This window comes from Poecilia reticulata, linkage group LG18 (assembly GCF_000633615.1).
Source record: "Poecilia reticulata strain Guanapo linkage group LG18, Guppy_female_1.0+MT, whole genome shotgun sequence".
Taxonomy (NCBI): domain Eukaryota; kingdom Metazoa; phylum Chordata; class Actinopteri; order Cyprinodontiformes; family Poeciliidae; genus Poecilia; species Poecilia reticulata.
In genome coordinates, this window is record NC_024348.1 from 21,438,884 (window position 1) to 21,451,657 (window position 12,774).

The window sequence follows — 12,774 nt, forward strand, 5'->3', positions numbered from 1 at the left end:
AAGTCAAGCAGTTCCCTAAAAGTCCAACAGATGGCAGCAATGCCATGCAAAACAAAACACCCTCAGTTTACAGGACACACTTCCTGCTACAGAGCCCCCTGGTGGTTGAAGAAAAATCCACATATAAACCGGAAAATACAATATATGAAAAAAAAAATCTGAATGCTCTCTGGTATTGTTCAGGGGACCGGACCAAATGTGGCGGCGGGCCGTAGCTTGGGGACCACTGTTTTACAACTTCGAGGCGCCATGATGGAAGTCGGAAGTGAGGGACGGGAGTGTTGAACAGAGACTGAAATTGTTTTCCTACCTTGTTTTTGTCAGTTTATTAATTTCTTTTACTTGTCGGGGTCAAGCTAATTTGTCTGTGAAGGTAACTCACCTGGCTGGGGCTCATAGCCGGAGGGACTTACTAAAGGTTGAAACAGTCAGCTAGCTTAGAAACCGACCCGAACCGCCTCCCWCCTGACGTGTTGATCAAATTACAKACTTTGCCTGAATCCACGCCACATGATTTATATTAATATGTCATAAACAGTGTTTCCCCTTAGACCAGAGCAGCRTWAAAACCGAACAAMAGAKATGCTARCCAGTTTTTTCCATACATGCTATAGGCTACACGGCGTTGTTTCCATGGTTACCAATGGCTAGACGCTACCTTCTCCACAACGCGATATTTGAAAACATCTTCATACGTGCTTATAAAAACTAATATGAAATTTAAATATGAACATTAATCTTACCTTGTRAAAAGTGTTCGCCGCTAATCCGCGGTCACACCGAGGTGACGACAGTCATGATGATTGACGGCTGCTGTCCATCGCCGCCGCATCTTTCTGCTTTAAAMGTTATACAATAAAATGAGAAGTTTGGTTTTCATCCTGATCTGTTTTTGATCAGCGTGACGTCACGTGCAAAGGGTCAATAAAACTCGTCTGTTATTGTATCTCCAGCGTGGAAACGYCTTCTWTTCCTCCACCATGCTGRCCAACTCCTCTTCCAGCATCCACTGCCTCTTCAACGCCTCCCTCCATCCGATCACCTTCTCCTGCTTCAGCGACATCAACCATGTCATCCATAACTACTGCTTCACCCTCACCAACATCCTCCTCATCCTCCCTCTGTACCTCTTCATCTTCTGGATGGGTTTCCAGAGATGGCGCTCCAACAGGCCGGCTGCAGGACAGAACAGCCACACGGACGTCTTCACCTACTGGATGGGTGCAACAGAGATCCTCTCTTCTTTTGGGTCTTTATCTTTCAGTTTTGGCATTGGAACCTGCAGAACAGCCATCATGGTGTTTGCTTATCACCTTATGTCCTTTGCTGTGCCTGCACAGACTGTGTTTCACTATCTGACYTGCATGGAGCGCTATCTGGCTGTGGTTCACCCCATTGTCTACATGAAGCTGAAGAAGTCACAGGGAACCAGAGTCAGAAACGTCTGCATTGCTGTTGGCTGTCTGCTGAGCTTCGGGATGTTTGCTTTGGTTCCCGTGTTTTACCCTCACTTCCCCACCTCAGTGTACTTCTCCATCTTCGCCTTCGTCATCATGACTGTGAGTTTCTGCAGCCTGGCTGTCTTCTGTGTCCTGATCACCTCGGGAATGAAGACGGATCAGACAAAATGGAGGGCGTTCCACACCATCCTGGCCATAACCGCCACGCTGGTGCTGAGGTTTTCTGGGCAGAGCGCATCCCTGGCCATTCTGCATCCAAACCACGGAGTAGAAAATTACTGTGAAATCTTTCTAGTCGGGTTCTGGTTCTGTTTGCCAAGCAGTCTGGTTCTACCGCTGCTGTTCCTGCACAGGAATGGGAAGCTAACCTGTCAGAAATGAAACGTCTCAAGAAACTCAAGAATCTGAGTTCTTGCTGTACAATTACRCAKGAACATRGMAATAMTATCAGGTTTGTCTGTAATAGATGATTAAGCAAAKATTAAAATGTRGATGGATGGAAGATTAATCCTACTTTACTAATAAAATGTTAGTGGTAGGAAGTGAGAGGTGGATCAATGCTGGACTGAAACAGCAAATGTTTTGTGTTTAGTATTTGTCTTTTAAAATAAAGCCAACCTGGATGATATTAAGAAAATAAAATTAAAATAAGCTAGTTTTAAAGCTTAACATGTTTTGATTGAAATAGCCTAATTATAGTTTTAAAATTTATAACTTATTCTGGGCTATTGACCTTTATTTTACTTTATTTTACTTGTAGTTAAAGCAGATTGTTTGCCAAGATCTYTGATCTGCCCTCAGTGGGAAGCTCCAGCTTTTCACACTGATCTGTGAAAGCCATGAAGCAGCAGGAGATCAGGAGAGTCTGCTTCCATTTTATTTAGACAATGGGGACAACTGGTGTTTGATCTTGGGAACAAATTGCAGGGAGTTTCTAACTTTAAAAAGGGTCAGAGACAGGTTCTRGTTGGATGAGCAAAGATACGCCTTATTTGAATAAATTAAATACAAGAATATAAAACTTTCTACACAAAGTAACAAATTAGATTTGCGCTGCAGTTCTCCGAAGACGTCTTTGCTGTTTATTTGTCGTTTCCATCTTTTGTTGTTTTTCCTTTTCTCAGGTAAATTAATGTGTTGTTTGTGCTCTGAGGTTTCTGATGTTGTGTGATGTGCTTTTCTGCATCTGTCTTGAATAAATGCTGATTATTGTGACGCTGTCATCTCTGTGTGGCTTTTGTTTCCACGCATGGAATCATTGAGTCTGGGAGCACAAGAGATTAAAACGAGCCAGAAGTCAATGATTTTATTCTCTTAACATTGACAAACTGTCTTGATTACTTCTCAACACTTATCAAATATCCGCATGTTAGCATCCATTACTCAAGTTTAGCCTGAGGTCGCTTTCCTGCTCCTGGTAGAAACTTCAAAACTTGTTTAAAAACGATTTAAAAACTGTTTTTGTGAGATAAATCTAGCTGAGCTGGAAAACAACCACAATGCAGGAGATATTTTGGAAGAATGTAAAACATTCTTTTATCTGGGTGAAAAAGGAAAAAACTTGCAAAATRAAACTAATCAAACCCGTCAAACAGCCCCTCATCTTACAGGATTAAACCTTATAACACCTTCTAACTTCAGAGTAAATCACTCTCAGGTTGTTTTAGCCTCATTCAGCCTCATTAGCTGAACCAGCTGCCCAACATTCATCACGTCCCTGTTAGCCATTAGCTTTGCCGTCTCCTCATCAGTCAACATGGTGTTTTGTTTATCAAACTGCAGCTTTAAAAGATCATAACTTCAGGTGGTTGCTCAGCAACCAGCACAGCCAATCGTATCCACAGACTCGTTCCCTGCAGCGTCCTGCAGATCTTTACTCCTACCTGCCAGGATCTTTATTAAATATTATGCAGATTGTCAAGACTTTACTGAGTTTTAATCCCTTTTCTGTCCAGAAATGAACTCTTGAATAGCAATATCAGTTCATAGCATCAGAAGCAGGTCAATCTGTCTCTGTCCATTAGATGATTGGAACATGCAAAGAAGCAAAGGTCTTGTATGTTTTGCACAAACAACACAAATCCATCATCAATAATCCTCTGAAGCTGCTTCTCACGTTTCACCTTCTTCACTTTGACAAACAAAATGTTTTGGTCATCAGCAGCTTCCAGCTCAGTCTGGGCCGAGACGAGTGAAAATTAAATTTAAACGAGATTAAATCTGGAGGTGAAACGACSTTTCTGACATTAGCAGTAATGAAATCGRGTCGTTAGGAGATTCTGCTCCATATTCAAATCATCCCTTCAGAAACTCAGACCTCAGCTCAGTAGGTGGTCATTTGAGGGTTTCATGTCATGCAAAACCAGGTTTTTGTTTATCGCTCAACCTGTTTGATMAATGATAAATGGACTGAACTGAACTTTTCCAGTCATTTTGACCACTCAGCGCTTCACACTAGAGTCACATTCACCCATTCACACTCACACATTCATACACCGATACGCAGATCAGTAGGCARTAAGTGTTGGAAGGGAAACGACTCCATGCCAGACGGAGCAGAGAAGTGTTGTAATCTGATTGGACGGCTTAGTGCAGGGTAGGTCTGAAACATTTAATCATCTAAAGATAGTTTTAACATTTCACTCATTTTCTATTCCTGTGTTTATTGATCATCTGTAGTTAAATTTGACTGAACGTGATCAATTATTGAGTGTTTTAACTCAATATTTGAGTTAAAACACTGAAATATTGTGTGTATATTTTCTCTAATTTTCCATTAGAGAAAATAACGTAGCCGTTTTGGGACGGCTGTGGATTTATTTTATTACAATATGTGAAACTTCTTAGTAGCTTTTCCAACACTAATCGTGACGAGTTTGGTGCAGATTTATGGGTTTTTTCATCAAATTTACAGCAACGTCATGGTAACAGAAACATGTGAAGATGCAGAAGGCGACTGCATAATTTTCAACACTTTCAGTATTTTAGACTTTTATCTGGAGTATCTTTTAATGAATTTACTTCAGAAAGAAACATGTCATCCTGAGATTACAGTTGAATTTGTTCATTATGTCATTAATGTTATATTTTTAATGTTCTTGTTTCAAGRAAATATACACTAATAGAGCAGCGTTACTTCACCACATCTTCACTGAAGTAAAACAATATTTGGTAAAAATGTGACTCAAGTCTTGAGTAACTGATCAAAACATCAACCAAAATATAAAGAAAATGTTGGCGTTTTAGAAACARATAGGAAATTCATTTATAATAACAACAAAATTCAGGCAAAATAAATATTATTCCCAATCAGTTTCTTTCAAAATAAAACTCGTGAAACGTGTGAACTGTTGGTGAAAACRATATTATTCTTCAGGACTCGGTTTCTCCTGTTCAGGTTTGTCTATGAGGTCAATTTTCCCCGACACCTGAAGGTCACCAGACCCGCCATGCAGTCCGTTTAGCGCAACAATTATTATTATGCAGCATTAATATTTGTGTCACTAKYTTCTAATTCTCAGTGTTTTCAGAGTACAAACCAGTTTCCTGTTGGGTTTGGACCAAACCTGGAGGCTGATAAACGTTTTTACTGTTGATTAAAACGGTTTTCCACATTCCTSTTGTTTAATTTCTATTTATTTTCCCATATTTTTGCAGACCATGGCCTTCATGTTTATGTCTGTTCCTTCAGTCGTCTCTCYTCTCTTCAACACGTCCAACGTCTCCGTCAGTCACTTTTCGGCAGGATGTAAGTTTTCTGTAGGATTCAGGGTCATCTACGCGGCGTACGCCTTCACCAACCTGCTGCTCCTCCCGCTCTACGTCTTCATCCTCTGCCTGGGTTTCCAGCGACGGCGGCGTCAGCCATCAGCTGCTGCAGGCGCAGCAATCAGCCACTCCGACTTCTTCACCTACCAGATGATGATCGCTGGGATTTTTGATGTCTTCGGATCAGCACTTCTCGTTTTGGGAGGCCACCTGGAATCTCAGACRACGTTCCTGATGGGAGTGTATCTGTTAGGCTTCGTKTTTCCCATTCAGACCATGTTCCACGTCCTGACCTGCGTGGAGCGCTACGTGGCCGTGGTTCATGCCATCGCCTACATGAACCTGAGGGAGGCGGTCAAAGTGAGAGTCAGGAACATCAGCACGGCGGCCGTGTGGCTGATCGGTTTTGGGTTGTCTGCTATAATGACAATGTATCTATATAACTTCCCAGCAGACATGCTGCTGCCTTGTTTGGCCATTTGCCTGATTGCTACGTTGTTCTGCTGTCTGTCTGTCCTGCATTTCCTGAGGCGTCCAAAGCCAGGGGGCGCTAGAGGGAACCAGCAGAACACCGACCAGTCAAAGAAAAGAGCCTTCAACATGATTTTARCCATAACCGTCACTCTGGCCCTGAGGATCCTGGGTATTCTGCTTTCTGTAGGGGTTAGAAATTTAATTTTAGTTGATGCAGAATATCTGTGTGCACTGTTGGACTCGGGGGTTTGGCTGCTGGTGCCCAGTAATCTGGTTTTACCGCTGCTGTTTCTGCACAGAGCAGGAAAGTTGTAGTTTCAGGAAGAGAAGAAGCAGAACAGCAGAACTCGACTCAAACTGTTTCTGAGCATTTTAGAAGACAGGGGAATGAACAACCCAAACAAATGCAGAGTAAAATCTTTCTCATGTATGGATTGTTTTTGCTGAATGGTGGAATGCTTAAAATTGTTTCAGGAATCTTAGTTTGATGCTTCCTTATTGATCCAGAATAACTGGGTTTGATTCTGTGAGTGGATTCTTGGATTAGGTCTGTAGATGGCACTGTGCTCCAAATTTTGGTGGTTTGTTGCTCTTTGGGGAAACTTTTCCCCTGCCAAGCCAAAGCTCAGACTTATGGGATTCATATCAGAAGCAGTGGATGCAGCAGGATGTAGNAAGCTATGCTAGGGTATGCTAAGCTATGCTAGGGTATGCTAAGCTATGTTAGGGTATGCTAAACTATGCTAGGGTATGATTAGGGACATTTTGTTATTCTAAGTTATAAAAATAAATTAAATATATTCTAATAATGCTATGTAACACATGTTATAATATGCTACGCTACAGCATGTTATGCTACAATGTACTGCAGTATGCTATAATGTCATATTCTATGTTGCAGTCTGATATGCTACGATGTGCTACGTTACAAGATGCTACACCACAGTATGCTATAGTGTGCTGTGCTACAGCATGCTATGCTACAATATACTACAGCATGCTATGTTATGCTATGCTCTGTTACAACATGAGATGTAGTAATTAAAGAAAGGTGCACTACAAGTGGAGTTCAGTGCTGGAAACTTGGAGTAGTTGTTAGCACTGCTGCTGAGCAGCAAGCAGGTCCTGGGTTCAAATCCCGCCCTGGGATCTTTCTGCATATGGTTTTCATGATGCAGGTTTTCTTTAGTTGCTTTCTGTGCTAAAAATCTGCAGAAATCCTCCATTTGTAGGTTTAAGCCCCTCAACAGCAGCAGCGGATGCTGGCAGTCAGCTGTACCGTGTGCAGGAGCGGCCCCAGAGCCACGGCGCTGTCCACGCAGCGCCCCGTTACCACGACGTCGGCCCCCAGGTCCAGGCAGCGGCGGATCGGCTCGGCCCTGAGCACAGGAAGGGAATCGCATTAGGATATTTAATTTAAGGCATTTATGGCTTTGCTTTGTGCCGATTGGCTTTCTATTCAAAAATCATATATTCTATAAATAAAATACATCAATGGACTGAAGTTGCTTTAAGATAACACTTAATATCTATATTATCTGCATGTTTGTACCCCAGGTAGGCGTTCATGCTGTGCAGCGTTTTAGGCAGCGGCCGCCTGCCGCCGCCGTCGGCCATCTTTACTTCAGACAGGAGGCTCCTCTGCAGGAAACCAGAGGAGGAGATCAGCTCAGATCAGCTTAAACCTCTGAGATCATGTGGCCAGATCAGAGGATGGGGTCGTACGCCGGGCATGAGGTCATCACCGGTCACCACGGCAACCTTCAGGTCCAGCCCCGCCTTTTTGACGACTTCCTGTATGGCCTCGGCGCAGGCCAGTGGGTTCACTCCGCCCGCGTTGCTGACGACACGGATACCTGGCGAGCAGAGAGGCCTGCGTTGGCCGTTGCCATGGAGACGGAGGGCGGCTGCCGCTGCCGCTGGGCGGCGGCGGACTCACCTTTCCTGTGGATGTCGTTGATGAACGGAGCCAGAGCCACCTGGACGAAGTCCGGAGCGTAACCCAGGTTCTGCAGGAAGGAGAGAACGAGCCTTAAAGCAGGGGTAACAGCACCACCTGCAGGCGCCGCGCTGCAACTGCAGATGAAAATCATGCTGAGTACGGGAGCTCATTACTGCCATGAAAAACTAATAAGAGCCCCACAGGAAGTTACAATTTAGAGGTTTTGAAGTGAAAATAAAAGTCAAAATTATAAATTAGAAAATCTAAATTATGAATTTCCATTTTAAAATTATGACTGAATTTAATTATTACTTAGAATTTCGAAATTATGACTTTCAATCAAAAAATTGACTCTCAAACTTATAACTTTGAAGGTTGAAATTGACTTTCTATCTCAAAACTTAATCTAAAAATGTTGAGATTACAACACACAAATGTCAAAACAAAATAAAAAATAAAGATCTTTAACAATTGTTCAAGAAAAACAAAGTGAATCCGTAAATAAATGCATTTTAATTAAACCTACAGAGTGAACATTTAGAAATGGATGAAAATACACACGTCGTTAATATTATATAATAACAAAACTAGTATTTGTGTGCTTGTCTGGTTTGCTGTGCAGAGGCAGGTGTGAGTGTCGAACAGGTGAGACTCACAGGCATCTTGGTTCTGGCGGCGGTCAGCAGAGACATGGTGATCTCACTCAGGTAGTCGAACACCAGGAAGTCCAGCTGCCCGCCGTAGATCAGCTGAGGGGCTGAAAGCAGAACCAGAGACGGGTCAGCGGGTCAGAACCGCTGGATGCTCCATTCTGGCTCTGGCTGTGTTTTTTTTTTTTTTTTTTAAAGAAAATGCTTCACAGGGACCCAGAAAAAGGAGCAGTCTGAAGACCGGTTGCCATGGCAACAAGAGGTCAGGTGGAAGAATCTGCTGGCGTGATTTTACCTGGAGGAAAACAAATTTTACAGGAAATCAGAGCTGATGGGAAGCTACAATATAGTGGGCCTAGTCAAAGTAAATTAGTTTTGTCACATAATGTCCCAGTAAACCCAGGTGCTTAAGGGCGTGAATACTTCTGCTTACAGAACCCGTTATTCTGGAGCTCTGTGGACCAGCAGGTCGATGCTGTCGTTTATAAATCAACCGGAAATGCCCCTCAGCTGAGCGGTTCCGCAGCACCGAACCCTCCGCTGGTGGAAAATCCCCCCCAGTTCTCACCTGACGTGGCCGTGTCCCCCCAGAACCCGGAGGCGCAGCCGATCCGGACCGGCTCGCAGCTGCTGTACCAYCTGGACCCGCCTCCGCTGCCCGGACGGGCAACACCGGGGCGCAGAAACTTAGCTCTGAAAGACAAACTGATGCACTTCTCTGCGCTTCCTCTGCGCCATATCCGCTCCGAGTTTGAGGGCGAAAAGCGGAGGAACCGAGGAAGCCCAGACATGCTCCAGCTTAGCTTAGCTTAGCTTAGTCCAAACTTCTGCCTCACTACGAGTTCAAGGTGCGCTGGTGCGTCAACAAAAACAGTCCCATTGGAAACGCACCGCGAAGGTTCCGCTCTCGAGCAGATTAATATGATTTCAATATTTCTGACCTTTTTATCAGGAGATTATTAATTTTTTARCGGTTATGCACCTAAAACCTCCTAGCAGAGAGATTTTCATTCATTATATTATCACAAAACATATAATTGTTGCTATTTTTGACAGTTTTATTTTAAATTAATTATTTATGTTTGTTTAAATACAAAATAAATAAATGTTAAAATGTTTTAATTACTTTCCCTCGTTTATCTATTTAAAAAAAAAATCCCAACTTTATTTCTTAATTTTTATTTATTTAATTAGAAATCATATTAAAAGCAYAATTATTAATATGCTGTAATTTTCTCTTTCTTTTTTTAATATCATARAGATTTAGCAAATTAAGTTTGCTTTTTAAAAGTTGTCATTTCTATATATTCCAGTTATTTTTATGTTGCAGTATTCATTTATTTACTTATTTTTACACTCAATTTGGAATATTTTTGCATTTCTAATTATTTTTTTCATTAAAGTGCGAAAGTAAATGCTTTTATGTTTGTAATATCATCCATATTAAAAACATTCACTTTAGGCCTGAGACACCGTTAGAGCGCTTGAACCGCTGTAGTTATGTTTCGTTTTAGGGTTTTAGTTTTTGGGTAAATAGAAACAAGGAGACATTTTGTTCAGATTCGGTTTGTAGTYTTTCCGTCCTCGTCTTTGTTGTCCTGCAGATGCTTTAGGTTGTGTTTGCATTGACATGCCATACTACACCACGGCTTCATTTGCTGTCTTTGCATACATGCTGGGTTTAGAACGAGAAACTTCATACGCTTTCACGTCTCCATTTCATCCTAAATGACAGCTGAGAACTCTAATGGCTGCCCCACCGGGATTCAGTTACACGAAAACATTTGATCGGTTCGGTTTGTTGGTTTAAGTCGCACCGGCGTCACCAATACATATAGAGTCCTGGTCCAATTCTCTGACAGTCAGAACCAGAAAGACGAGACATTCAGGAGAGAAACCAGAGGAAAGATCCAAACTAACGGGTACATTTCTATACTCTTCTCAGATGTTACTTTTTCATACAATATTGAGAATCATTTTGTCCAGAATATCCTGATTTAYTATGGATTTGATTAGTTATTCGACATGTTTGTAGTAATCAGTGAATGATCTATTTCAGTTCATTTATTTGTCTTAGTTTTGATAACAGTCTTGGACTCTGCAGGAATCTTTTTATCTGGAGTCCAAATTAAAATCAACGTTAATATTCCAGTTATCACAACAACTCATCATAATGAATTACAGCCAATTTTCCAACATGTCTTCAGGTTTGCAGACATTTGTTCTGCTCAAAGACAAATGTCTCCTTTAGGCATCTTCAAAACGTTTCAGATATGGACTTTGACTGGGCCATTGCAATGTCTTAGTCCTCGTTTTTCCAGCTGTTCTGCTGTAGATGGGCTGTTGTGTGGCAGAAATTGTGATTCTGGGGTGAAAAAGAAGAATTTCCATTATATATTCCTGTCATTCCTTCCTGCATTGCCTCACAATGTGGCTCATTCGGTCAAAAACATAATTACTCTTTACAATGATTAAACTTTGAGACTTATTAGTTGATTATATGGGCTGCACAGTGGCGCAGTTGGTAGAGCYGTTGCCTTGCAGCAAGAAGGTTCTAGGTTCAATTCCCGGTCTTTCTGCATGGAGTCTCCATGTTCTCCCTGTRCATGGTGGGTTTTCTCCAGGTACTCCAGTTTCCTCCCACAGTCCAGTCAGGTTAACTGGCCTCTCCAAATTGCCCCTAGGTGTGAGTGTGTGTGTGCATGGTTGTGTGTCTCTGTGTTGCCCTGCGACAGACTGGCGACCTGTCCAGGTGACCCCACCTCCCACCCGGCACGCCAGCTGGAGATGGGCACCAGCAACCCTCCCGACCCCACTGAGGGACAAGGGTGCAGGAAAATGGACAGATGGATGGATGGATAGTTGATTATATATATTTTTGAGGAGATTCAGATTTTTGAGTGGAAATTAATGTAATTTTCTGCAACTCTGGTGGAAAKGAAACTATCATCTGCAAATGTGATGATATGGACATGTTACAGACGTAAGAGGAGAATTAATTAGCGATGGTTCAACTGTTTTTGGCTTCTGCTCTTCTTTCCAGGCCATGTCTCTCAACGCTTCGTTGTCTCTTAATGTCCTTCCTGTCCCCTCAACCTCCAACTCGTCTGACGTTCCCTTTTTCATGACCTGTCGACTCTCAGTGGCCACGAGAGTGATATTCATGGTTTACAGCAGCATCAACTCTCTGCTGCTCCTCCCTCTCTACGTCTTCGTTCTCTACATGGAGATCCGGCGCTGGAGACGTCAGCACTCTGCCGGGGCGACACTGAGCCCCTCCGACTTCTTCACCCTCCAGATGATGATCCTAGAGATCATTTGCGTTATTGGATCTGTCCTTTTCACGTCAAGCTTTTACAGGGAAAGTCAGATTCTGCTCTTTCTGGGKGTATTTTTATTCTGTATCATTTTACCAGGACAAACATTTTTACATGTCCTGACCTGCGCTGACCGCTACCTCGCTGTTGTTCACCCCATCGCCTACATGCGCAGTAAGGAAACCCACAGGGTCAAAATTAGAGTCATCAGCAGCGCTTCGGTTTGGCTGCTGTGTTTGGGATGGATGAAGGTGCTACAGGTGAACTTGCCAGACTTTCCCTCTGTTCCTTTTTTCCTTATTTTAGTTCTCACCGTAAGTGTGATGGTTTTCTTCTGCTGTTCTGTCCTCYGGGCTCTAACTCGCCCAGCGTCAGCGGAGGCGGGCGATCAGAAAAGACAGGCTGACCAAACCAAACGCAGAGCTTTTCACATGATCCTGGCCATAACCGTCACTCTAGTGCTGAGATTTGCTGGGCTCCTGGTGGGTTTTGGGTTAAAACACGTGCTCTTTCTGGATCCCAGGAGGTTGTGCGGATTCCTGGATTCAGGAATCTTCCTGACGTTTCCCAGTAGTCTGGTTCTACCGCTCCTGTTTCTGCACAGAGCGGGAAAACTAACCAGCTGTATAAACTAGAGCATTGGGATGAGATGTTCTGGATGCCAGCWTTTACTTTTCTAACGTCCTGTTAGACCTAGCTGTGCAACAGTGCTAAAATTAGCTTCTACTATGAMAAAAACGACACCTGATCACTATTTGTTTTTAAAGAAAACRCAAACTAACAGCACAGAAAAACAACGACACAGGAAAAGGTTTTCAAATGAGGTGGTTTGCTGAACTAAATGAGTTTGTTTTAATTRGTAAATGCTGAATTGTTTTGTTTGCTTTTTGTTTAATGTAAACAAATGTTGCATTATTTTCCACTTTGATTTGTAGTAGTTGTTTGTGCCTAATAAGGTTTCCTCCAATTTATGTTCATTTCAMTTTTCTAACTTCCWGTAAGAGGTAGTTGCGCTGCRATGTTAACACAATCTGTACACAAGAAGATGTGGAATTCTGTTCTATCAAAAACAAATGATAATAAAAAAGATATTGGTCTAATTTTCTAGTTGTCTGCTGCAGCCAGCTGTGCTACAGCATCAATAGCTTGTAAGTAAAATCAGG

At 42.5% G+C, this 12,774-nt stretch overlaps 2 protein-coding genes across 2 annotated transcripts in view; one reads left to right on the top strand and one right to left on the bottom strand.

Moving 5' to 3' along the window:
• LOC103480982 (uncharacterized) overlaps positions 1-9,160 on the bottom strand; it is a 47,526-nt gene extending 38,366 nt beyond the window's left edge. Inside the window, exons 1-6 of the mRNA XM_008436202.2 lie at positions 8,863-9,160; positions 8,301-8,401; positions 7,642-7,711; positions 7,428-7,558; positions 7,255-7,343; positions 6,982-7,081 (exon numbers count right to left, since the gene is read on the bottom strand). Coding sequence (XP_008434424.1) covers positions 6,982-7,081; positions 7,255-7,343; positions 7,428-7,558; positions 7,642-7,711; positions 8,301-8,401; positions 8,863-9,085 — 714 coding nt within the window. The 5' untranslated portion in view covers positions 9,086-9,160. The remainder of the gene's footprint in view (positions 1-6,981; positions 7,082-7,254; positions 7,344-7,427; positions 7,559-7,641; positions 7,712-8,300; positions 8,402-8,862) is intronic.
• A 955-nt stretch (positions 9,161-10,115) lies between these two features.
• LOC108167182 (uncharacterized) lies at positions 10,116-12,246 on the top strand. Its single transcript, XM_017310360.1, has 2 exons — positions 10,116-10,216; positions 11,338-12,246. Exon 2 carries the CDS (start codon positions 11,341-11,343, stop codon positions 12,244-12,246), a length of 906 nt encoding a protein of 301 aa, XP_017165849.1. The 5' UTR covers positions 10,116-10,216; positions 11,338-11,340.
• Positions 12,247-12,774: the final 528 nt, after the last annotated feature.